The sequence below is a fragment of the Tachysurus fulvidraco genome, chromosome 23, assembly GCF_022655615.1.
Source record: "Tachysurus fulvidraco isolate hzauxx_2018 chromosome 23, HZAU_PFXX_2.0, whole genome shotgun sequence".
Classification (NCBI taxonomy): Eukaryota; Metazoa; Chordata; class Actinopteri; order Siluriformes; family Bagridae; genus Tachysurus; species Tachysurus fulvidraco.
The window spans coordinates 9,644,164-9,671,152 of NC_062540.1; the positions used below are offsets into that span (position 1 = coordinate 9,644,164).

The following is a 26,989-nucleotide window of genomic DNA, read 5'->3' on the forward strand; positions in this document are numbered from 1 at the left end:
TGAATTACAGTATGTGTTTGAACAGACACCCTTCAGTACCCAACTGAATATTTTGAGCAGGTCCTTCCCATAAACATACAGGCAACAGAAATGCAGAACTTCAGTGCAGGGAATCTGCTGCGGATCGACTGTATTTAGCTGAAGATCTCTAGCTACATGATGTTTAATTTGTATTATTTCAAGCTATGATTCAGTTATTTTATTCATATTATATGTTACAATAGCTGTGCTTTGTCGTTTACTTTGCATCTTCCAGTTTATGTAAGTAAGAGTCATCTGAGTCATATAAATCTCTCTCTCTCTCTCTCTCTCTCTCTCTCTCTCTCTCTCTCTCTCTCTCTCTCTCTCTCTCTCTCTGTGTGTCTCTCTCTCTCTCTCTCTCTCTCTCTCTCTCTCTCTGTGTCTCTCTCTCTCTCTCTGTCTCTCTCTCTCTCTCTCTCTCTCTCTCTCTCTCTCTCTCTGTGTCTCTCACTCACTCACTCTCTCTCTCTCTCTCACTCTCTCACTCACTCACTCTCTCTCACTCTCTCTCTCTCTCTCTCTCTCTCTCTCTCTCTCTCACTCACTCTCTCACTCTCTCTCTCACTCTCTCACTCACACTCTCTCTCACTCTCTCTCACTCACACTCTCTCTCTCTCTCTCTCTCTCTCTCTCTCTCTCTCTCTCTCTCTCTCTCTCTCTCTCAGGTATCAGTACCCCACGATGGATCAGCTAGCTGAGATGCTGCCCTCAGTCATGACCCACTTAAAGTGAGTCTCCTCATCTGTCATCATGACCTCCCAAAATCACCAAGAATTTATTTCTGATTACTTATCATTCATATACTTTCATATTACTTTTCTTTGCCCGACTGATTGGGATGGATGTCTCTATATTAAACCTTTTGTAGGATCAATAGTGTGATTGGGATTGGTGTTGGTGCTGGAGCCCACATTCTCACCAGACTGGCAGTAAGTAAACTCTGTAACTTAATATAAGGTACCAACTAAGTCATTTAATAAAGGTTGAGTCTTTTAGAGTACTCTTTTTATATTGAAAGAAAGCCCACTTTTTAGGTATTACAGAGTCACTCGGTCTCTCCCACTTAACTTCACATTCTTCCAACAGAACATATTGAAGAGGATTTACTCCGATTAATTACTCTGAGCCTTTTTTACCAGCAGTTTAATACCGACGCCAGACTGTTAATAGTAGGGCTTATTATTAGACATTAGTGTTAATGTGACATTCTTTTAAATTCTCCTTTAGTGTTCATATATTGATAAAAGTACAATTACACTCTTTTCCTTTCGTGAAACTATAATTATCAGGCATCGGCCGGGTGTGATATGAACATGCATCAGAGGAAAGACTCATGCAAAGGCTTGTTAATGGTGGTTAATTATAATCCTGCCATATTTACACAGAGGTGCTGACAACATTTGGATGAAACAGAGTAATGTGAGCCGTTCTCTCTCTCTCTCTCTCTCTCTCTCTCTCTCTCTCTCTCTCTCTCTCTCTCTCATGCACTCACCCTGTTTTTCCATGCACTGTTGTATGCATCCATTATGGGTTTCATAACTGAACCACTTGCATCCTGAGCGACTCATCTTGCTTTGATGTAGGCCATGTGTCTGATCGTCACCAAGCTTTATTTCGTGTTTAAAACCAAATGTGTGAGCTGCTCTGATGAGAACAAGGTGAAGGTGTGATCATCTGTTTGAGTGGGTTGTTTAGGTTGAAAAGTAATACCTGGAAGTCATCAGCCAAAAAAAAAAGATTCTTTCTCTCACCATTTCCTTTTAGGCCCTTGACTATTTATTGCAAACATATTAATGGCATCCAAAGGTTCATCTTTGTATACTGAAATATACAATATTCTCCACTTTTCTTTTTACATTCATTAACAAATTAGTGATATTGTATTTTTTTTTTTGTCTCGTAGCTGAATCAGCCTACACTGGTAGAGGGACTGGTTCTTATTAATGTGGACCCGTGTGCAAAAGGATGGATGGATTGGGCTGCCTCAAAGGTAAACAGCTTTTAGAGCTTAAAATTGTTCAGAATTCTTTTACATGTGGACTTTGGCTGACCTGTTTGTGTACAGACTACAGAACATGTTTGTTTTTCTTATTATATAAAAGATTTTAGGATGCATAATAAAGGGTGCATGTCTTTTAAATTTTCAAGGACTGAAATGTGCCCTGTGTTATAGTCCTGGGTGCTGGCCAGATTAGAGCGGATCAGAGAAACTTATGTTCTAAGAAACTAATTAAACGGGGACATGGGAAAACTAGCATTTGTTTCTATGTGCAAAATCTGTTTTCACTTTTTTTACATTGTGTCGTTTTATTCAGAAATCTCAGATTGTTTTGGAATTTAGCAGATGAAGCAAACCTTGTACTTCTCTGTATCTCCCTGTTGTAGTTGTCAGGATGGACCAGCAACCTGGTGGACATTGTGATGGGGCATCATTTCAGCACAGTAAGTCTCAATACCCACTGCATAGCCTTCATGGCCTGAATCTTTCTTTGTAATTGTAGTAAACCTCTCTCCTATACATTACATTTAATATAGCATGCATTAATGGTCTCCTAATGATTAAGCACTTATGAGTAATAGGTTAGCCTACAATTAAATATAAGACATAAAAAAGATGACATCAATCCTAATCATTGGTTAAGACTATAATAAAACTAGTTTTGTATTTTTGTACATTATTTTGTAGTTAATATGGGGTAGGACTCGAACAAGAAGGGCTGAGTGTATTAGAGAGTAAAATTAATGGCAGGATGTTCGTTCAATCATAGGATGAGCTGACAGAAAACCAGGAGATCATTCAGACATACCGTCTGCACATCGCTCAGGACATGAACCAGGACAACCTGGCACTGTTCTGTAACTCCTACAACAGGTAATGAACAGATCCACTAGGACTGTTCTTTCCTCAGCTCCCATACTGACCACATGCAAGAGTTAAGAGTGCACCAGCACTGAGCTTTCTTTTTGTCCTCATAGCCGCCGAGACCTTGAGATTGAGAGGCCCGTCATAGGGCTTAATGAGGAAACTGTCAACACTCTGAAGTAAGTGTGTATTCAGTATCATTGTATTGTTTTGACAGAAGGCCACAGTATACATCATTTATACATTTACAATTTTTTTATAGACAGCAGAATAATTGTGATATCAAATATGTGTTAAAAAGGTGTGTGAATTTTCCTGCGTTTCTTTTCAGGTGTCCTGCGTTGCTAATTGTTGGTGATACCTCTCCAGCTGTGGAGGCCGTTGTGAGTGATGGATTTCAATATTCACTCTTAAAACAATAAACAGAAACATCTGATTATTTATAATCCGACAATAAATCATTTCTAACTTTAATGTGATTGACATGAATTAAACACAGTGCATACTTGTATAATGTACTGTATGTGTGTGGCAGGCTGGGAAAGCCAATCGGATATCATGGCATAGTCTGGCCAGTAAATTAGATTTTTTTTTTGTCTACCATACATTGATACCTACCTAAGATTGACTTGGTCCACTTTAATAGGAAGACTTTTACAAATGCTCATTTATGATGTTATCTAATCAGCCAATCATATGGCAGCAGCACAATGCATAAAATTATTCAGCTACAATTAAAGAAAATGTTTTCAGAATGGCGTTTCAGAAAAAGTATAGACACAGTGGTGCATTTCATTTGTGAGTGAGTGCGTGTGTGTGTGTGTGGTAGACACACACACATCCCACTATATGTAGTATGTAGATTCCTGACACTTGACCATCCCATTACAAAGCCATGGGCATTTACACAGAGTTGGTCCACCTGCAGATATAACTGGAACAGCTGGGATAGACTTTGCAGTAGGTTTTCTGCCCGTACAAGTGCATTATTTAAACTGGGCATTGATGAAGTATCTTTCCATTCTTTTCACTTTTGGGCTTTTTCAATTCTGGCTGAGGTACATGCAAAAGAGAAACTTGTTGCAGTTTAGGAAAGTATGTCGTTTTCAGAACTATGTAGTAGAGGAGTTCATTGTGTGAGGGGTTTTCCCCAGCCCACCACATATATGCTAATGACTAACGATGATGATTGTTATGGCTTAACTGAATCTATCGAGCCATCTGTTATGTTAGAAGCTCTGTCTGCCTGTCTGTCTGTCTGCCTGTCTGTCTGCCTGTCTGTCTGTCTGCCTGTCTGTCTGTCTGCCTGTCTGTCTGCCTGTCTGTCTGCCTGTCTGTCTGCCTGTCTGTCTGTCTGTCTATCCTTTTTACTGATCTGGATGTAATGAACTCTGTTCTCTGTCCAGGTTGAGTGTAACTCGAGGTTAAACCCCACAAAGACCACCCTTCTGAAGGCAAGACAAGACACTCCTGCCAGGATTCCTTTAGGAAATAATGTTTTGCATTTTAATTTAGTTATAAACTAATCTATGTTCTTATTATTTCAGATGGCAGATTGTGGCGGCCTACCCCAAGTTGTACAAGTAAGCTTGAGTTAAAGGAAAATGTAGTTTTGGGAAACAGTTTGATAATTAACTAGCGCTCTCTCTCTCTCTCTCTCTCTCTCTCTCTCTCTCTCTCTCTCTCTCTCTCTCTCTCTCTCTCTCTCACACTCTTGGTCTCACTCTCTTTCTCTCTCACTGTAAATAAATATATACAGTATGTGTCTGTGTGTCTATGTGTGTCTCTGTGTGTGTGTGCGCGCACTTGTAAATTGCATACTATAAAGAATGTCCAATTTTTTTCCAGCCTGGTAAACTTGCTGAGGCCTTCAAGTACTTTGTCCAGGGCATGGGTTACAGTAAGTACATCTTTCTCTTTTCTGTAATTTCCTTCAGTAGACATCTGTCTTTAATGTCACACAGCTGTATTGCTTTCCCATGTTTTAGTCTGACCTATGCTGTAACCTTGTCTGAAATGTCTCTGATGTCTCTCTTTTTTTTGTCTCTTTAAACATCGTGTCTTGAAAAATTCACTGTCAAAAAGCTTCGTGTGGAAAGCGTCATCTCAGCAGACCCTTTTCGTCCCACGCTACACCACACTACACTACACTCCTGTACACTACACCACACTACACTACACTCCTGTACACTACACTACACTCCTGTACACTACACTACACTCCTGTACACTACACTACACTCCTGTACACTACACCACACTACACTACACTCCTGTACACTACACTACACTACACTACACTCCTGTACACTACACTACACTCCTGTACACTACACCACACTACACTACACTCCTGTACACTACACCACACTACACTACACTCCTGTACACTACACTACACTCCTGTACACTACACTACACTCCTGTACACTACACTACACTCCTGTACACTACACCACACTACACTACACTCCTGTACACTACACTACACTCCTGTACACTACACCACACTACACTACACTCCTGTACACTACACTACACTCCTGTACACTACACCACACTACACTACACTCCTGTACACTACACCACACTACACTACACTCCTGTACACTACACTACACTCCTGTACACTACACCACACTACACTACACTCCTGTACACTACACTACACTCCTGTACACTACACCACACTACACTACACTCCTGTACACTACAACACACTACACTACACTCCTGTACACTACACTACACTCCTGTACACTACACTACACTACTGTACACTACACCACACTACACTACACTCCTGTACACTACAACACACTACACTACACTCCTGTACACTACACTACACTCCTGTACACTACACTACACTCCTGTACACTACACTACACTACTGTACACTACACTACACTCCTGTACACTACACTACACTACTGTACACTGCACTACACTACACTACTGTACACTACACTACACTACTGTACACTGCACTACACTACTGTACACTACACTACACTACTGTACACTACACTGCACTACACTACACTACTGTACACTACACTACACTACTGTACACTACACTACACTACTGTATACTACACTACACTCCTGTACACTACACCACACTACACTACACTCCTGTACACTACACCACACTACACTACACTCCTGTACACTACACTACACTACACTACACTACTGTACACTACACTACACTACACTACACTCCTGTACACTACACTACACTACTGTACACTACACTACACTCCTGTACACTACACTACTGTACACTACACTACACTCCTGTACACTACACCACACCACACTACACTACACTACTGTACACTATACTACACTACTGTACACTACACTACTGTACACTATACTACACTACTGTACACTACTGTACACTACACTACACTACACTACACCACACTACACCCCACTACACTACACTACTGTACACTACACCACACTACACTACACTACACTACTGTACACTACACTACACTACACTACACTAGTGTACACCACACCACACTACACTGCACTACACTACACCACACTGCACTACACTACTGTACACTACACCACACTACACTACACTACTGTACACTACACTACACTACTGTACACTACACCACACTACACTACACTACTGTACACTACACCACACTACACTACACTACAGTACACTACTGTACACTACACTACACTCCTGTACACTACACCACACCACACTACACTACACTACACTGCTGTACACTATACTACACTACTGTACACTACACTACTGTACACTATACTACACTACTGTACACTATACTACACTACTGTACACTACACTACACTACTGTACACTACTGTACACTACACTACACCACACTACACTACACCACACCACACTACACCACACTACACTACACTACACTACACTACACTACACTACACCACACCACACTGCACCACACCACACTACACCCCACTACACTACACTACTGTACACTACTGTACACTACACTACACTACACTAGTGTACACCACACCACACTACACTGCACTACACTACACCACACTGCACTACACTACTGTACACTACACCACACTACACTACACTACTGTACACTACACTACACTACTGTACACTACACTACACTACACTAGTGTACACCACACTACACTACTGTACACTACACTACACTACGCTAGTGTACACCACACCACACTACACTACACTAAACTACACTACACTACTGTACACTACACCACACTATACACTACACTACTGTACATTACACCACACTACACTACACCACACCACACTACACCACACTACACTACACTACACTACTCTACACTACACTACACTACACTACACTAGTGTACACCACACCACACTACACTGCACTACACTGCACTACACTACACCACACTGCACTACACTACTGTACACTACACTACTGTACACTACACCACACTACACTACACTACAGTACACTAGTGTACACCACACTACACTACACTACACTACGCTAGTGTACACCACACCACACTACACTACACCACACTACACTACACTACACTACACTACACTACACTACACTACACTACACCACACTACACTACACTACACTACTGTACACTACACTACACTACTGTACACTACACTGCACTACACTACACCACACTACACTACACTACACTACTGTACACTACACCACACTACACTACACTACACTACTGTACACTACACTGCACTACACTACACTACACTACACTACTGTACACTACACCACACTACACTACACTACACTACACCACACTACACTACACTACACTACTGTACACTACACTGCACTACACTACACTACACTACTGTACACTACACTACACTACACTAGTGTACACTACACGACACTACACTACTGTACACTACACCACACTACACTACACTACAGTACACTAGTGTACACCACACTACACTACACTACACTACGCTAGTGTACACCACACCACACTACACTACACACTACACTACACTACACTACACTACACTACACTACACCACACTACACTACTGTACACTACACTACACTACTGTACACTACACTGCACTACACTACACCACACTACACTACACTACACTACACTACTGTACACTACACCACACTACACTACACTACACTACTGTACACTACACTGCACTACACTACACTACACTACACTACTGTACACTACACCACACTACACTACACTACACTACACTGCACTACACTACACTACACTACACTACTGTACACTACACCACACTACACTACACTACACTACACTACTGTACACTACACTGCACTACACTACACTACTGTACACTACACTACATTACACTACACTACACTAGTGTACACTACACTACTGTACACTACACTACACTACTGTACACTACACTACTGTACACTACTGTACACTACACTACACTACTGTACACTACACTACACTACACTACACTAGTGTACACCACACCACACTACACTATACCACACTACACTACACTACTGTACACTACACTACACTACACTACACTACACTAGTGTACACCACACCACACTACATTACACTACATTAGTGTACACCACACCACACTACACTACACCACACTACACTACACCACGCTACATTACACTACTGTACACTACCCTACACTAAACTACACCACACTACATTACACTACTGTACACTACACTACTGTACACTACTGTACACTACACCACACTACACTACACTACACTACTGTACACTACACTACACTACACTACACTAGTGTACACCACACCACACTACACTACACTAGTGTACACCACACTACACTACACCACACTACACCACACCACACTACATTACACTACTGTACACTACACCACACTACATTACACTACTGTACACTACACCACACTACACTACACTAGTGTACACCACACTACACTACACCACACTACACTACTGTACACTACACCACACTACACTACACTACTGTACACTACACCACACTACATTACACTACTGTACACTACACCACACCACACCACACTACACTACACTACACCACACCACACTACACTACACTACACTACTGTACACTACACCACACTACACTACACTACTGTACACTATACCACACTACTGTACACTACACCACACTACACCACACCACACCACACTACACTACACTACACTACTGTACACTACACCACACTACACTACACTACACCACACTACTCTACACCACACCACACTACACCACACTACACTACACTACACTACACTACACTACACTACTGTACACTACACTACACTACTGTACACTACACCACACTACACTACACTACACTACTGTACACTACACCACACTACACTACACTACACTACACTAGTGTACACTACACCACACTACACCACACTACACTAGTGTACACTACACCACACTACACTACTGTACACTACACCACACTACACTACACTACACTAGTGTACACTACACCACACTACACTACACTACTGTACACTACACTACACTACACTACTGTACACTACACTACACTACACTACTGTACACTACACTACACTACACTACACTACACTAGTGTACACTACACCACACTACACTACACTACTGTACACTACACTACACTACACTACACTACACTACACACAGGCACATGAACACACAAGCACACGTTTGCTGGCTTGTTTGATTGTATGATTGAGATACAGGATTTCATATGAGACGTAAGAAACACTAACTACACTATAACTCCAAAACTAAGCTTACACCTTTTGTTTAGTTTGAGTGCTTAGTGCTAATATAGTACAAAATTAAATAGTTTTAATAATATCTCCCTTTTCCTCTAAGTTAATAATGCTGAATTGGTGTAAAGCAAAGCACAAGCCACAATACTCCCCTCAGAGTTAAATTTAGGCCAGAGTCAGCCTAGATTTCCTAGTGCCAAACTCAAAATATGACTTTTTTCCTGTGTGGCTGTGCAGTGGTGCGAGCTCCAGGGTGTAAGTAAAGCAGATTAACTCTGACAGTATGCTGTTCTGCATGGCCTGTGTGGACTGCTCCCCTGTCCCTCTCTTCTTTCCTTAACTTTTTAATGCAGTGTGTGTCCATGTGTGTGTGTCCCTACAATGGACTGGTGTCCCATCCATGGTGTATTCTCACCTTGAGCCAAGTGTTCCAGGGTTAGGTTGTAAATGCACTTTGACTCAAACCAGGATAAAGCAAATTAATGGATTATTTTGTTTTAAGACTCTCGTTAGCAATGCATATAATATATTACACACACATTCAACTAATAAGCCAGTCATTTGGCAGCAGTGAATTGCAGGAAATCGGATACAGGCCAGCAACTTTAGTTAATGTTTACATTAACCTTCTGTATGGGGAAAAATATGACCTCAGAGATTTTGACTATGACTTGATTGTTGATGCCGGACAGGCAGGCAGGTTTGTGCAGTAAAGGAAAAACATCCAGTGGCAGCATTCCTGTAAACTGAAATGCCTCGTTGATGAGAGACATTAGGAAAGACTGGCCTGGTTTAAGCTCACAGAAAGATTAACTCGAATATCAACATCTCAGTATCTAGAACATATTGATCCATTGGGCAGATGGACAACAACAACAACAGATCACCACTTCAGAGAGTGCGCGTGCGAGAGAGAGAGTGCGTGTGCGAGAGAGAGAGTGCGTGTGCGAGAGAGAGAGTGCGTGTGCGAGAGAGAGAGAGTGCTTGTGCGAGAGAGAGAGAGTGCTTGTGCGAGAGAGAGAGAGTGCTTGTGCGAGAGAGAGAGTGCTTGTGCGAGAGAGAGTGCTTGTGCGAGAGAGAGAGTGCTTGTGCGCGAGAGAGAGTGCTTGTGCGCGAGAGAGAGCGTGTGTGTGTGTGTGTGAGCGTGTGTGTGTGTGAGCGTGTGTGTGTGAGCGTGTGTGTGTGAGCGTGTGTGTGTGAGCGTGTGTGTGTGAGCGTGTGTGAGCGTGTGTGAGCGTGTGTGTGCGTGCGTGTGTGTGTGAGAAAGAGAGAGAGTGTGTGTGGACCATAGATTAGTACTGTTGTGGAATATGTACCATTAGTCATTTTAGCAGGTTTTTACTCTGTTGGGAATTAAACCCTATTTTGTTAATAAGCGCTTGAGGACTGTGAGGCTGCATGGGTACATTTCTGTTATTAGTTATGAACAGTTACAGCATGAAAAACAAAGCACCCTACACGTCGTGAGTAACTTAGGATTCTGCTTTTCATTACTGAGAGGATGATGGACTGTGTGATGCATATGGCACACCTCAGGGGCTGTACGACACGGTTACCTTCCAAATGTCCCTTATTCAGTGTGACGTGATTAGTCATCTGTCTCCTGACCTTCAGTCCTGGCCTCACTCCATATCACCTCCTCTCACTATATGAACACAAACCAGAGCTCCCTCAGAATTTAAGAATACAAACTGTTGTCATAGCACGGGCTTTGTGGGGACTTTTTTTGTTCTTTGTTTTCTGCTTAAGTGGGAAAGAACCCAGCTTCAATTTGTGTGGGTTTGAATAGTTGTTGAAGTCTATGAATGTTTGGTAAGTTCTATTTTATGACCAAACTGGGTGGTTAATACCAAACTGGGTGGTAAATACCAAACTGGGTGGTAAATACCATACCATTTATTTGCTAGGTTAAGGTTTGTTTTTTTTTTAAAATTAATTCATTCATTATTTTTTGTCGATACTGCTGCACAAGTGTTCCAGTGCACAAAAAGATTTCTGTTGCTTGAGTAACTGTGGGAGGTCTTTATTGTGACCTCTGTACTGTATTGTGACCTATTGGTCTCTGCTGAGTGTGTTTGCAGTGGTAGGTGTTAAGTCAGTCATTTGTATTCGATAAACCACAACCACAGTGTTAGGGTCAGATTTAGACTAACTGACATTTTGAAAGCAACTGCAAATGTGCTGTGTGTAACTCTACTGGTTTGCTCATGATTTTGTATAAAAAAATTGCAAGGGAAATGTTATATATTTTATAACAAAAAAAACAAAAAACAAAAAAAAATCTTCTGGCTCTTTTGGCAGAGCTTATTTCCCCTTAGATAGAGAAGGTTCTAGCGCTTTCTCCCATGAACCTCCTGCTAATCTGTCTTTTCTTTCTCTTCAGTCTTTTTTAAAAGTCTTACTAGTAACATCTTTGTTTTCCTCGTCTCTCTTCCTCTCCCCTCTCTCCTCTTTGACCCCTCCGTCAAATGTGAACAGTCCCTCATGTGCTCCTCAGCCATCTGAACAGCGAAGCAGGTACCAGGAGTTTAGACAACACTTTAGGCTGCACTTCCAGTGTCTTGTCCCGTTGTTTGTCTCTTCATTCAGCATCACTCTCTCTCACTCTCTCACTCTTTCTCCACTCTTACCATTCAGCCAATCCTTTCACATTCAGTTCTGTGTTTCTCAGTGTCTCTGCATCATGGTGTTAGTAGCATGAGTCTGTGGTCATTACTCCAATATCCTGTTTTCTTTGTGTGTGTGTGTGTGTGTGTGTGTGTGTGTGTGTGTGTGTGTGTGTGTGTGTGTGTGTGTGTGTGTGAGAGAGAGAGAGTAAGAGTGATTGTGTGTGTGTTTGTGTGTGAGAGTAAGAGTGATTGTGTGTGTGTGAGTAAGAGTGATTGTGTGTGTGTTTGTGTTTGAGTGTGTGTGTGAGTAAGAGTGATTGTGTGTGTGTTTGTGTTTGAGTGTGTGTGTGTGTGTGTGTATGTGTGTGGGGGGGGGGAGTAAGAGTGATTGTGTGTGTGTTTGAGTGTGTGTGTGTGTGTGTGAGAGAGAGTAAGAGTGATTGTGTGTGTTTGTGTGTGAGAGTAAGAGTGATTGTGTGTGTGCGCGATCATGTCTGTGTGTGTGAGGGAGTGAATGTGTGTGAGTGAGGGAGTGGGTGTGTGTGAGGGAGTGGGTGTGTGTGAGGGAGTGGGTGTGTGTGAGGGAGTGGGTGTGTGTGAGGGAGTGGGTGTGTGTGAGGGAGTGGGTGTGTGTGAGGGAGTGGGTGTGTGTGAGGGAGTGGGTGTGTGTGAGGGAGTGATTGTGTGTGTGAGGGAGTGGGTGTGTGTGAGGGAGTGATTGTGTGTGAGGGAGTGATTGTGTGTGAGGGAGTGATTGTGTGTGTGATAGAAAGAGAAAGTATGAGAGTGTGTTTGAGAGCCATGAGGACAAGTTATCAAGAGTATGACTAGTATTTCCTTCTCTCTGAGGTAACTACATTAACCTGCTATAACCTGCTAAAGCTATTTTGCATGCTGCATCTCTACATGGAATCCCTGCATTTCTACATGCAATTTCTGAATATTCATTTTTTCAGCCACAGTAAAAATGAATTGGAACACAGTTGTAACTCAGGGATTTCTCTTCTTTCATACGAGAATAATGACAAATTTGCAGTGGCTAAAGCTTGATATGCTGATTTTTAGGCCACAGGCAGGAAGACACGAGGCTTATTTACAGACTTGGAGGAGTTTCAGCACCTTGCTGCATTTGGCTGATATTTTCTATTAAACATTTCCTATTAGTTTCCCTTGCTTTAAGATAAAGAACTAATTATAATAAGTAGAGTGCTAAATGGGTCAATAACCATGTTCCTCAACATTCAAGCCTTGTGTTCTTCCAACCTTGGCCAAGTCAGACAGCCAGAAATAAGTGTGTATTGTACTGAAATCTCAGCAGTGTGTACAGAGTGTACTCGAGTGCTGCTGATCTGGGACCTTCACCTGGTACGTGAAGAATCCCAGTGAGCTTGCTCATTATTCTCCCTGATTTTGGACCACCATGCATCACAAGTGGAATGTCACAAACACAGTATTGAATGTGTGCCTCTTTCCAGATCCAGACCCATGGCACAGTAGTTCAGTTTTTATTCTGTACATTAGTAATGATTTAAATACCTTTTTTTCAAGGTCATGTCATTCATATTCCTCTCTCTCTCTCTCTCTCTCTCTCTCTCTCTCTCTCTCTCTCTCTCTCTCTCTCTCTCTCTCTCTCTCTTCTCTATATCTCTCTCTGTCTCTCTCTCCCCCCCTTTCTCTCTTCTCTCTCTTTCTTCTCTCTCTCTCTCTCTCTCTCTCTCTCTCTCTCTCTCTCTCTGTCTCTCTCTCTCTCTCTCTCTCTCTCTTCTCTACCTCTCTCTGTCTCTCTCCCCCCCTTTATCTCTCTCTCTATCCCTTCTCTACCTCTCTCTGTCTCTCTCTCTCTCTCTGTCTCTCTCTCTCTCCCTTTCTCAGTGCCCACTGCCAGTATGACGCGCTTGGCACGCTCTCGTACCCACTCAGCTTCCAGCATGAACTCTGTGGAAGGTGCACGTAGCCGCACTCACAATAACTCCCAGCCGGATGGCGCTGCTGCCAGCCCAGGTCCTGAGTGCAAAGCCAGACCACAAACCATGGAGGTGTCCTGCTAAATCTGATCTTAAACCACCTCTAATTCTGTATCATTATGCCACATTCTCTCACATATCTTTTCTCATAATCCTGAAACCAGTCTTCTGGTGTAACGAAACAATGCAAAGTATGACTATTGAAATACATTCACAATTTGTACGACTTGGTTTTTTTTTTTATTTAAGTCTTAATCAGGTCCTGATATGAGGATGGATAAAAGTCTCCTGGATGGATGGATAATTGTCTCTTGGCTTGGATAGAAGCATTTCCAGCTCAGAAACTATTGCTTTTTCATACTATAGAGAAGACCAAATCACATCCCACGTCTCTGCGTCCATCCGTTCATTCCATCTGGTTCCTGCGCAGCATCATACACTTGTACATGTTTTTTTTTTTTTCTTCTGTTGATCACAGCTTTCTGTTCTCCTGTGAAGATTCTGTGCTTTGTGAATATATCAGTCTCCAGATTGCAGAATAGTTGTTACCCTTGTTTTCCTGTACATTCTCACAAAAGAATCTACTGATAAGCATGCCCTTTTTAATGTAACTTAATGGAAATGTATATTGGGATTTGTTTTGTGTTCGTGGTTTTGTTTTGTTTTTTTGTTTCTGAAGTTCTTGCAAATACTGTAGACCTCAACCACCCATGGGGCAACTTTGCACTGTAACACCGATATTTTGAGATATTTCAACCAAAACACACTTTTTCTGGCATAGCTGCCTTTCAATAAAATCCTATGACTTCTAGGTAAACACTATAAATTTCGAGAGAGTGGCAGAACAACCAACTTTGCATACACATTAGTCTCTATAGCCTATTGAGAAAGGAAACCGGAGACATGATCATTCGTTAGAATCTCAGTAGATGTAGGGAATTTAATAATTGAGTCTATACACTCCCCGTAAACATAAATACTGACAAAGGGTTGTGGTTTTAACTTATTCCACCCCCATGTACAGTGGATAGATATTCCAATTTACTTGAATCTACTGATTACTTCCTCTATTAGATTTTGTAGCTCTATTATTATTACTATTAATATAATTACTATTAATATAAATACTACTATTATATGGTTTCTTGAATGTGTATTCATTGTTGCTCTTTGACTGTACTGCCTTGTGTGAGCTTGTGACACCAGGCTTTGTCCTCCCAGCATATAGGGGGCACTATACTTCTGCTGAGTGTATTGATTTGTAATAATTAATAAAGTTAGAGGTTATACAATAAACCTGTTGTCATCATTTTGGCATAAAATTTGCATAAACAAACAATGGTTTAAACATCAGATTTTTTTTTTTATATTTTTGTTATTTGTTTGACCAATGCCAAACTTTCCTACTCCCTTAAAAACTTTTCAATCCTGAGAACAGATGCAGAGGTTTTGACTAATCCCACTGGTTCCTGCAGAAATGACACATTTAGAAAGTTTGAGCGTCTCAGGAACGTCGGTCGATCCGACCCTCCCCAGAAGAGAATTTGACCACTTTTGTCCACTTTTTTGTAGAAATTTTGATCAGGTGCTCCCACAGAAAGATTGACCAGTCCATCCACTCCAGAAGTTTGGCTCTTCCTGCTCGTTCCTGCAGAAAATGCGACCCATCAGCTCACTCCTAAAGGACATTTCACCTTTCACACAGAAAGGAAGATTGGCCAATCCGACCTTCTCCAGAAGAAAGGCTGACTAATCAAACCTGCTCATTCCTGGGGAAAGTTCAGCAATCCTGAATAGAACTGCAGGTTTAGTGCACCATTCTGCTATATTTTAGTATATATTCTTGTTTATATAAGTAGTGTTACTATGTATTATATGTAATATAGTAGTAGATTTGTGTGAACATGGAATGATCAAATTGCCAGAGATTGAGTTTTCCCAAGAACTTTGAGCTTCCTTTTTTCAAGCCATTCCTTTGTTCAGTTGGTGCTTTGGGCTGGTAGCTTGTTGGAGGACGGCAGGATATCGGCTGTGTATTTACATCAAACATATCTTCTAGAAGTAAAATCTTATTGTTTGATCTGGGTGGAGGTTGATTTATTTGTTTATGTGTTCATGTCTCCCTAGTCCATAGTCCACACTCTGGCAGAATTGGGAACATCCTGACATACAGAGAGAAACTTCCTTAAGCTTCTTTAGTGTTACTGGAGCTGCTAATCTTTCTACAGAGCAACACGATTATGTGTCCTCTAGAGGCAGATGTTTATTTTCACTCACTCACTCTCACTCATTTTCTACCGCTTTATCCGAACTTCTCGGGTCACGGGGAGCCTGTGCCTATCTCAGGCGTCATCGGGCATCAAGGCAGGATACACCCTGGACGGAGTGCCAACCCATCACAGGGCACACACACACACACACACACACACACACACTCTCATTTACTCACGCAATCACACACTACGGACAATTTTTCCAGAGATGCCAATCAAACTACCATGCATGTCTTTGGACCGGGGGAGGAAACCGGAGTACCCGGAGGAAACCCCCGAGGCATGGGGAGAACATGCAAACTCCGCACACACAAGGCGGAGGCGGGAATCGAACCCCGACCCTGGAGGTGTGAGGCGAACGTGCTACCCACTAAGCCACCGTGCCCCCCTTGTTTATTTTCATCATTCTACATTATAAATATGAATTGTTTTATTCTTAAAATCCAGTAGCTACTGTATTTTTTGCATTTAGTTATTTTTCCAAATCATTTCATGTTTGAATTACATGTGACTTCTTCGTTCACATTACAGATCAATATCTAACCCAAACTATATATCTAATATCTAATTTCTCTAACCCAAACATGCCGAGGTTTTGATCTACAGTAGCACAAACACGGTCAAGTCTTTTAAGTATTAAAGGAATAAAAGCATGAAAGTGATTTATGTGAGAAGTTTTGTTCTGGAATTTAAAACAAAACAAAAAATCCTTCAGAGACAAAAAAGTCTCTAATTTAGCAGGTAATGTGACTGTGAATGTGAAAAGTGCATGTGAAATTTTCCAACCAGAAACCAGTCATTTTTGTCTACATCTGGCCACAGATGGCATGCGACTATTTATAGACTTGCTAACCAAAATTCTGCATCTAGAGTACATGCTGTGATAAGGGATGTTAGAATGCTGAGTCCATTTTCCATTCAATATAGAACACACAGAGCCGCAGTCAGCACGTAGCTCACATTTTATCTTTGCACATGATTGCACAGTTTGTAACATATGGACTAAAATGCACTGGTTGTGTAATTCAGTCATATATCATGTATTACTTACAGGCTATTTAATCTGTCATGACATATACAGTAATGTTTTAGATGACTGAAGAAAAGTGCTGAGAAAGCTTACTTACTTATGTAATCTTAAAGAGAACCTCCAAAAAGCAGACTGAGAGACATGAGAGAAGGTTGCAAAAGTCTTCACACCTCCATTCACATAGAGAACACATTGTGATTATTACAGTCATTGAACGCTTCTTTGAATCAAAGTAAGATTAATGTTCATGTCAACTGTTCGGGAGATACGTGAGATTTTCTCTTCTTCAACCAAGTGCAAAAAGAAAAAAGGACTTATCAAGTGACAACATCTTAGATGTAGTCATATTCCTCTAGTATCTCCTATTATCAGTTTAATGAACCTATTTCCTGTCATTTTTACGATTATTTTAACTTCGAGCTTAAATGATTTTTTCCTCAATTAATTTGCATTTTTCTAGATATAAATTCTGAAAATGAGCAAAATTATTTGAAAATTATTTTAAAGTTAAAATTAGAAGAAATGTCAAAAATGAATAAATAAATAAATAAATAAATAAATAAATAAATAAATAAATAAAAATAAAATAGAAATCTTTACCTCAGACAAAATACCATAATACCAGATGTTCTGAATGATCTCCGGCTTTTCTGCTTGAACAAACATCCTCTCATTATTCTGGTATTTTGTCTGAGGTAAAGATTTTTATTTTATTTATTTATTTATTTTGCCTTCATCATTTGGCGTGACTGTCCAGTATGTGGCAATAATGACACACTGGACATCTTTATTAGAATTCAAACTAATCTCGCGGGTTTGGCGGCTGAAATATGAATCACTTATTCAGTGTATGATTTATGATGATTATTCAGTGCAGCATGAGAAGATGACCTGGAAAATTTATGACCCACAGAAGTTCTGAAATAATGCATAGGTGTTTTAGTACAGATGTAACTGTACTTGTATATAGTTGTATATACTGGTCACACCACATGATTATGTTTTGTGTGTGTGTGATTTTTTTTTACTTTCAAATTCGTTTTTCATCGGTGACTGAAATACAGCACTGTGGAACAAAAGAACACCAGAGTTGCTAAAATCACAAATATTTCAATATTTAATTGTACCACTGTTTTTATTTTTCTTATCCATAATAATAGCAATGTGTTGAATATGTTTGCACCAAATTAAGAAATGCTTTCACCGGTTAGAAGACTGAGTGTCTTGCCGAGTTTAAACAAGTAGCAATAGAACAAGTAGCAACACCATCATTTGGCACCTTTATGTTTTACTAAAGCTTTACTTGCATCCATTAATAATGTCCTTTGTTATCACTAAATCACTATTTATTGGCTGGATTCTGTTCATTTAGTGAATGTAGAAAAAGTTTTGTAGTTTCTGTGCATTAGTTCACAGGAAACTGCTGCTAGTGCATTTTGTGGGTTTGTGTGTGTGTGTGTGTGTGTGTGTGTGTGTGTGTATGTGTGTGTGATACATAAAACAGTCTGCCTCTGTGTTTTTCATATCTGTGAACCACAGAAGGATTGACAGTTTCTTAGAGCACATACATTTTTCTGCTCCAGGCTTCATCAAATGCTGCCTGATCTTAAAGTCACCTTGTTTCTCTGATTTCACTCTTGCAGCTACACATCACAGCTCCAGTTCTCAGCGTGTCGACAGGAGCCAGAGTGAGTTGTTTCTCAGACATTTTTTTTGTTGTTCAACCCAGTCATAAAGGAGCTAAACGGATGATCTGTATCCACTGACGAGAAACGACTGGTATCTCAGCTTGGCAGAGAAATATGAGGTAAGTGTAAACTTATAGCACTGATTAGGTGTCATTTTAATGTCTCTTATGTTAAAGAACACAAATGGTAGGTTGGGAGCAACTAGGGTGCAAAGCGTACATTAAAAGTACATTTTTGATAAGATAAAAGATGAGATGTGTCTAGATTAATCCCTTGTAGCGGAAATATGAGATACTTGCAGCGTGCCAGTAAGAGAAGTAACATAAAAGAAAACCTAAACATGAAAAAAGATAGTGAAACACAAAAAGATAAACAGAATAAGAAAAATGAAAAGAAAAACAATTATTCAGTACGTGTGTACTTACGCTAGTGTCCAGTTTATACACACACATGCAATATCCTTGCTATTGCAGTATCCCTGGCAATACTTTGTTATTTATTATTTATTTATTTCATTTAATGGGGTTTGAAACTTTGTTTTTTTTTAAAAAACAAGTGCTTTATCAAAGCTCCAAAAGTACAAATAATGAGAAAGAAACGTCAGTTATACAGCGGATTCCTACATTATTCATTCATTTAGAAAAACTAAACATCAGAACGTCAAATATCAGAACAGCATGACATTATATAAGCGTCTGAATTACCGTATGACTCGTTTGCTTCGGAATCGTTTGGTAATGGACGCTCGTGTGTTTGCACGTGCCTCAGTGCATACTGATCTGTTAGCATCTTATGCACAATTTTTAGTTTTTCAGTATTAAACTGCGATTCCTTTAGCATTGTCAGAGCTTCATATAATTTATAAAGGCACGAGGAAAGGTTTGTAATGGAAACAAAATGTAAGTGACTTTGGAAAAAGCCAGCTGTCCAGTGCTGTGAATCACTCATTCACTCATTTGTTCTGCTGCAATCGTACGAGAAATGTGCTACTGATGATGATGATGATGATTTCATGCATCATCATATAAAATTAGCAGTTAGAATATAATTAGCAGTTGAAATCATCCCTTTATGTTTATTGACCATTTTGCTGAAGGCCCTGTTTTACAATATAGAAGAATATTTTAAACAACAATCCAATATATTGAATCCAATATAGAAGAACTACAACTATTCAGTAGTTTCTTTGTTTGTATAATATAGACATTAGGGTTTAACCTGAAATTTCAGCACCCCAAACAATAACTAACCTGACACGATATGGGTTTATCAATCCCCATTTATTTTTGTGTAACTTCTATCATATCCTTCCAACATGTTTACTTGTTCTCTCTTGAAGTGACGTTTATTCCAAGAACCGTATCGACACCACAAGTGTGGCTTTCTTCATCTGTATCCCTCATCAATAACCATGCATGGAAAACGTCATGCAACTAAAGTGCGCTCTTACGAAATATTCACATGAAAACCTTGTTTATGTCGCTGACGCACGTAAAAAAAGAAGGTTTTTTTTGGAGCATTAGTGTATTTGCAGATGATGGTTAAGCGTCAGTGGTGTACTCGTTCTATTTTTAGACCGGACTTGCCATAGTTAACAGAGATGCGCTTGTGATATTGAAACTGTGGTTGGAAAATGTTGGTCAAAGTTAAAAAGCAGTTTCACCACCATCCTTCCTTCAATTCTTCAGAAAAACTGACGATATTTTTTTTTTTAAAACTGATTTTTGATCTTGCCTTTGTGGTACATTTTTTGATGTTTGAATATTTAATCTAACATGCATTTTAATCCTTTTAATCTAGCCTGCAGTTCTGCTGATCAGGAGCATCATGGGCAGCAGGCCAAGTAAAGGGAGGCGTAACAGTGTCCATCAAACACCTCTGCTGAGTTCGGATGAATGCATTGAGCCCCACACCATGGGTGAGACCTAGTCTGCCGATACACCTCACCTTACACAACGTTTCAGCCGTATTAACATATTCTATATAAGATTAGAATGACACCAAAGGTTCTGTAAACCATGCCAAGAAGCTGAAATGTGAGAATATTTACTTTGTTGATTACAGTTCAGGAAAAGTCGTGTGTTTACAAGCAGGATGAGATGTAAAGAAGTGTAGTGATGTTGTGAGATGATGAAACAGTTTGTTTCTTTGCTTTATCTTTCTGAATGTTTCACTCTCTGTCTCTGTCACCAGATGGCAGGTACGTAGTGGTTGCTCTGTATAACTACCCGTCAGGAAGTCCCACCGAGTGCAGTATCAGATTTGGGGAGAGGCTCAACGTGGTTTCTGAGTAAGTATCTGTGCCTTACAGCCTTATTATTTACATATAAAACATACAGGGGACGCTGAATTGTGCTGGAATCATCCTGTGACTGGGGGCATGATGGCATTTCAGAGGCAGTTTCTACAGTATTTGTCAAGCAAGGATTGTTTTTCACGTTCCAGTAGAATTACTCAGGACAATATTAGGAAACATAAACATTACAGTGAACTTAATTTCTTCACATATCACAACTTTGGAGCAAAGCACAGGGTCAGCAATGATACAGCACCACTGGAGCAGTGAGGGTTAAGGGCCGTTCTCAAGGGACCGACAGTGGCAGCTTAGCAGTGCTGGGGCTTAAACCCTGATCCTCTAATCAACAACCTAGAGCCTTAACCACTTGAGCCACCACTGACCATGTAATGTAATGTTAGTCATTAAGAAAGGACCAGATTCTGGGTCAATCTGAGGTGTCAAATAGAAGAAGAAGAAGAAGAAGAAGAAGAAGAAGAAGAAGAAGAAGAAGAAGAAGAAGAAGAAGAAGAAGAAGAAGAAGAAAGAGAAGAAGGAGAAGAAGAAGAAGACGTAACAGTGCAGGAGAACTTTTAAATCGCTGTCATACTAAGAAATCAAAAACCACATGAAAGAAAAGTTGTTTTTTCTGGTCAATTAAATAGGTGTGTGTGTGTGTGTGTGTGTGTTCCAGTGAAGGCGAGTGGTGGAAAGTGAGTTCTTCAGCTACAGGATTTGTGAGCTACATCCCCAGCAACTACACATGTAAAGTGTTTAACAGGTACAGTACATCCTCCATTTAACCTGCTTTTGTTATTATAGACCTGTTGTAAAGTCTACTTCCTGGTTTAGTGAGCTAGCCGAGGCCGACAGAGAGACTATACTGGATGTAGTACTGCCACATTACTGTAATGACATGTGGGCTGATAGCTTACAGTACTGTGGTGATGTCATGTAAATGATATGAGGGTCTTCCACAGGGGGTTACTATAACCACTTTCCAATGAGGGCTTGTAGTTTACTTCATTTGAAATGTAGAAAGTACTGTAGGTAGAAAGGGAATAAAATGTGTGTGTGTGTGTGTGTATTGGAGGTCACAGCTGTGTACAGACTAGAACTCTTTCCACACTTCTGTATCACTCTCCATTGCAGCACTGTTCATCTGCGTGGTGTTTATCTTTCTCTCCCTCCGCCTCTTTTTCTTCCTCATAGCTTTATTTATTCTCAGTTTCTGTCATCCTGTGTGTTCTTTCTTCTTTCATGCTTTACCTCTGTACAGTTCATGCTTTATGACTCATGTGTGTTACATCCAGTTAGTCAAGATGTTTTTTTGGTTTTTTTTATCAGTTTGAGACTTGTTATATTTTCATGAATATTCTGGTAATCTTTACAATCTTTATGCACACAGGTGGCAGTTTGTAGGTCTTAACAAACAGAAGGCAGAGGAGCTACTTCGTCACTCCCACAATCAGCCTGGCTCCTTTCTCATTAGAGAGAGCCAGACCATACCTGGTGCGTGAACACACACACACACACACACACACACACACACACACACACACACACACACACACACGCACACGCACACGCACACACGCACACACACACACACACACACACACACACACACACACACACGCACACACGCACAAAATCTTCTACACAGACAAATTCCTACAGCCAAATTTATGGAACAGATTATAACAGAGCTCTCTCTCTCTCTCTCTCTCTCTCTCTCTCTCTCTCTCTGTCAATCCACAGGTGCTCACTCACTCTCAGTACGAACTGAGAACGATTCCATCAAACACTACCGTATCCACAGCATAGAGAATGGCTGGCACTACATCTCTCCCCGCCTCACCTTCCCCAGTCTCACACATCTTGTCGAGCACTACTCTGGTAAATGCGTGCACACACACACACACACACACACACACACACACACACACACACACACACACACACACACACACACACACTTTAGCTGTCACAGCTAAAGCTGAAAGTTTTTTATAAATAGTTTTCCACCAGGCAAATGTTTCCATAAGATCAGATATTTCTATTCTCCCACTTTGTTTCTCTCTCTCTCTCTCTCTCTCTCTCTCTCTCTCTCACACACACACACACACACACACACACACACACACACACACACACACACACACACACACACACACACACACACACACACACACACACAGGATTTAACTAAAGTTTATACATACAGTAATTATCAACCCTATATTCTGGACAATTTTCAGTTACACTAAAATTCAGTTATCTGTCTGTCTGTCTGTCTGTCTGTCTGTCTGTCTGTCTGTGAAATGCATGAAATGTTCATGGTTCATGGTCTTATGTGATTGTGTTTTTCTTCCTCTGCCTGTATGTTTTTGGTCAGAAGTTGCTGATGGTCTGTGCTGTGTGTTAAGAGAGCCATGCTTCATTCAAGGCTCCAATAATGTTCCGGTTGTAAGCGGCCCTCCTCCTCTAGCAGTCAGAAAACCCACCATCAACTGGAAAGATGTCAACAGGTGAGTGAAACACACACACACACACGTCTGTTTACTTCTTTTACTTTCACGATCACTCACTTTAAAGCAAACAAAAAATATAGAATACCTGAAACACTTCATATGGAAATAGTCGTCTCTAATCATTAGAGACGAAATGTGATGAGATTTACATTAATCCTGTCAAGGAAATTCAATATGACAGAGTAACATCAGGGAAAAGCTATACATCAAATACATACAGTGTCAAATAAAAAGAGTAGAAGATAAATAGAAAAAATTAAACATAGTTTTTTTATTTCTATGTTACACACACACACGTATTTTTATTACTTTTTATTTTATTATGTGTGTGTGTAAAGATAAATAAAAAAATTAAACAATAGAAATAATAAAATGATTGTTATACACCCACACACACACACACACGTATTTTTATTACTTTTTATTTTATTATGTGTGTGTGTAAAGATAAATAAAAAAATTAAACAATAGAAATAATAAAATGATTGTTATACACCCACACACACACACACACACGTATTTTTATTACTTTTTATTTTATTATTTGTGTGTGTGTGTGTGTGTGTAAAGATAAATAAAAAAATAGAAACAATAGAAATAATAAAATGATTGTTATACACACACATTTTTATTACTTTTTATTTTATTGTTTGTGTTACAATCATTTTATTATTTCTATTGTTTGCATTTTTTTATTTATCTTCTACTCTTTTTTTGATGGTGTACACACACACACACATATTTATTACTTTTTATTTTATTATTTGTGTGTGTAGATATATACTGTAAATATAGATAAATGTAAAATTAAATATATTTTAATTACACGTGCCATATTCTTGGTATTTATATCCATGTGCAAGATCTGTGTGTGTGTGTGTGTGTGTGTGTGTGTGTGTGTGTGTGTATGTGATTAAAAAAACAAACCCATCATTTAAATCTACTTTACATTCAGCCTGTGACCTGTTGTTTGAGATGAATGGGTTATTATACAAAACCATTATATAATAATTCTATAATAAATTATTATAGTTTCTCTCAACTCATCATATAAATATACATTTTCATCAGATAATGACTAATTTCAATTGTTTTTTTTAGCTCTATGATCTTTGGGCCCAAAAAGGAAGGTGTGGAAGAGTCGCTAGTCAGTGAAGGTCTGAAGGAGTCCATCAATTCCTACCTTTACATGACAGAAAACAGTGACTGTGAGGTATGTTCTGGAAACTGGGACACGTGACCTCGCAGGACACCCGAAAGAACAGAAAAGGGTTAAAGCAGAGTAACGTGATGGACGGACTTTACTGTTTCTCACTTCCTGCTGGGACATGAGGGAGCTTTGCACTGACAAACACAGATCACAGGAAAAAGGCTTGGTCATGGACATGAGCGTAGAAAAGAGCTCGGCTCAGTAGAAGTGCAAAACTCCTGGAACGGAAGAGGCAGCATTTTCCTGTAGTCCAAATTCACACTGAAGTCATCGCACTTCTTCCAGTGTGGGCGATGGAGATATTTAGCATCGCAGATTTCTGTGTGGTCTTGTTCCTGAAGATGTGAATGATAAAAAAAAGAACGAAACAGAGATGTAGAAGCGACAGTGGGAGTCTGAAAGCAGCGTGTGCAGCCATTTGTGCTGCTCACACAATTCTGGAACATTCTCATTTTATATGGACTTTTATATGGACAATATCATCATCATCATCATCATCATCATGGGGAAACTCCATTATTTCCTGCTGATTTTAAAAGGATAAACTGAATTGTTGGTTTTATACTGAATTAAGGTTTTGATCATTTCTGAGTACAGTACAGCTGTAAATTCACTATGTACACACTTTGTACTGATTGCTGATTGTGTTCCAACACTGCAGTCACGTGTTACTTTAAAGCTGCTTAAAGAAAAGCTTAAGAAAACGAGTCCTGTCTCTTCACTCAGCATAATATTCAGCTAAAAGAGAGAAGAAGAAAAACACCAGTCTGCTTCAGGAAATGTGTGTGTGTGTTACAGAGAAAGACAGAAAGCAAGTACAAGAGCATGTGTATGCATGTGCATTGTTGTGGTAAATTGTTTCCTGTGTAAGAAGGTGTTCGTACTTCAGTCTGTGAGGTGTAAGCTAACCTGATCACAATACTATACACTTTACACTGTGAATGCAAATGTGAAATACACAATAACTACAACAGGTTTTCTTTTTTCCTTCACACTTTGTGAGTCACAGCACCAAATGAGCTCTCGGCTTAAAACGGCTCTTTTCTTGCTCGAGGGTCACGTAGTTTTATTTAAATTACATCTAAAAATCTAGGCTCTTTTCTGCCATCCAAACTTTCCCGCTCATGTGTTTCCAATGTAGCTCTTCTATATGTACATCATGTTGCAAAATTATACTGTACATTAGGATTCGTAGCACTACAGAAACGGCTGGTCAGTTGATTATCAATCATAATCTGTTAGTATTGGAGATTTTACTATTTAGAAGCAGTGAGAGTGTATGGGCAAACTGACTAATTATTAACGGATCATTTGAGATTTAGATTTTATTATTACACCGAAAACACAAGAGATATCATCATTAACTCAGCGCTAGGGGAAAAAAAACAAATAGAATTTTACTTCTTTTGTATAGCTACATTGCCATAAAGCAGAATCACAGCAAAGCAAATAATTTAGTAACTTATCCCTACTGAATAAGCCTGAGGGGCCGGTGGCAAGAGATGATATGAGGAAGAAACCTTGAGAGGAACCAGACTCAGAAGGTCACAAATCATTTCCCACTGAATAATCCGGAAGAAAACTATTTTTTGACTTATTTGCGTTAGCATAGTGAGATCAAATCTGATTCCTGTCCTGGTTAAAGCCTGTTGTAACTACAGACAGTGTTGGGTGTGTCAGTGTGCAGTGCTACAGTGTAATGCTAGAGGGCATTGCAC

At 40.0% G+C, this 26,989-nt stretch overlaps 2 protein-coding genes across 7 annotated transcripts in view; both read left to right on the top strand.

Moving 5' to 3' along the window:
* Positions 1-15,557, top strand: part of ndrg3b (ndrg family member 3b) — a 57,330-nt gene extending 41,773 nt beyond the window's left edge. For 2 of the 5 annotated variants that reach the window (XM_047807057.1, XM_027144907.2), the window contains 12 exons: positions 687-749; positions 890-950; positions 1,925-2,011; positions 2,407-2,463; positions 2,790-2,893; positions 2,998-3,063; positions 3,216-3,267; positions 4,291-4,338; positions 4,432-4,467; positions 4,733-4,784; positions 12,167-12,205; positions 14,170-15,557. In XM_047807057.1, coding sequence (XP_047663013.1) covers positions 687-749; positions 890-950; positions 1,925-2,011; positions 2,407-2,463; positions 2,790-2,893; positions 2,998-3,063; positions 3,216-3,267; positions 4,291-4,338; positions 4,432-4,467; positions 4,733-4,784; positions 12,167-12,205; positions 14,170-14,345 — 841 coding nt within the window. In that variant the 3' untranslated portion in view covers positions 14,346-15,557. The remainder of the gene's footprint in view (positions 1-686; positions 750-889; positions 951-1,924; positions 2,012-2,406; positions 2,464-2,789; positions 2,894-2,997; positions 3,064-3,215; positions 3,268-4,290; positions 4,339-4,431; positions 4,468-4,732; positions 4,785-12,166; positions 12,206-14,169) is intronic. The other 3 variants (XM_027144905.2, XM_027144908.2, XM_027144906.2) reach the window with 3 other exon arrangements.
* A 3,522-nt stretch (positions 15,558-19,079) lies between these two features.
* Positions 19,080-25,970, top strand: sla2b (Src like adaptor 2b). Of its 2 annotated transcripts, none has more exons than XM_027144778.2 (8): positions 19,080-19,371; positions 21,053-21,170; positions 21,446-21,542; positions 22,222-22,308; positions 22,936-23,039; positions 23,289-23,426; positions 23,926-24,058; positions 25,163-25,970. In XM_027144778.2, exons 2-8 carry the CDS (start codon positions 21,080-21,082, stop codon positions 25,299-25,301), a joined length of 789 nt encoding a protein of 262 aa, XP_027000579.1. In that variant the 5' UTR covers positions 19,080-19,371; positions 21,053-21,079; the 3' UTR covers positions 25,302-25,970. The 2 variants fall into 2 exon arrangements, with proteins under 2 accessions (XP_027000579.1, XP_027000580.1); XM_027144779.2 differs by having other exon boundaries at positions 23,929-24,058.
* The last annotated feature ends 1,019 nt before the right edge of the window (positions 25,971-26,989 follow it).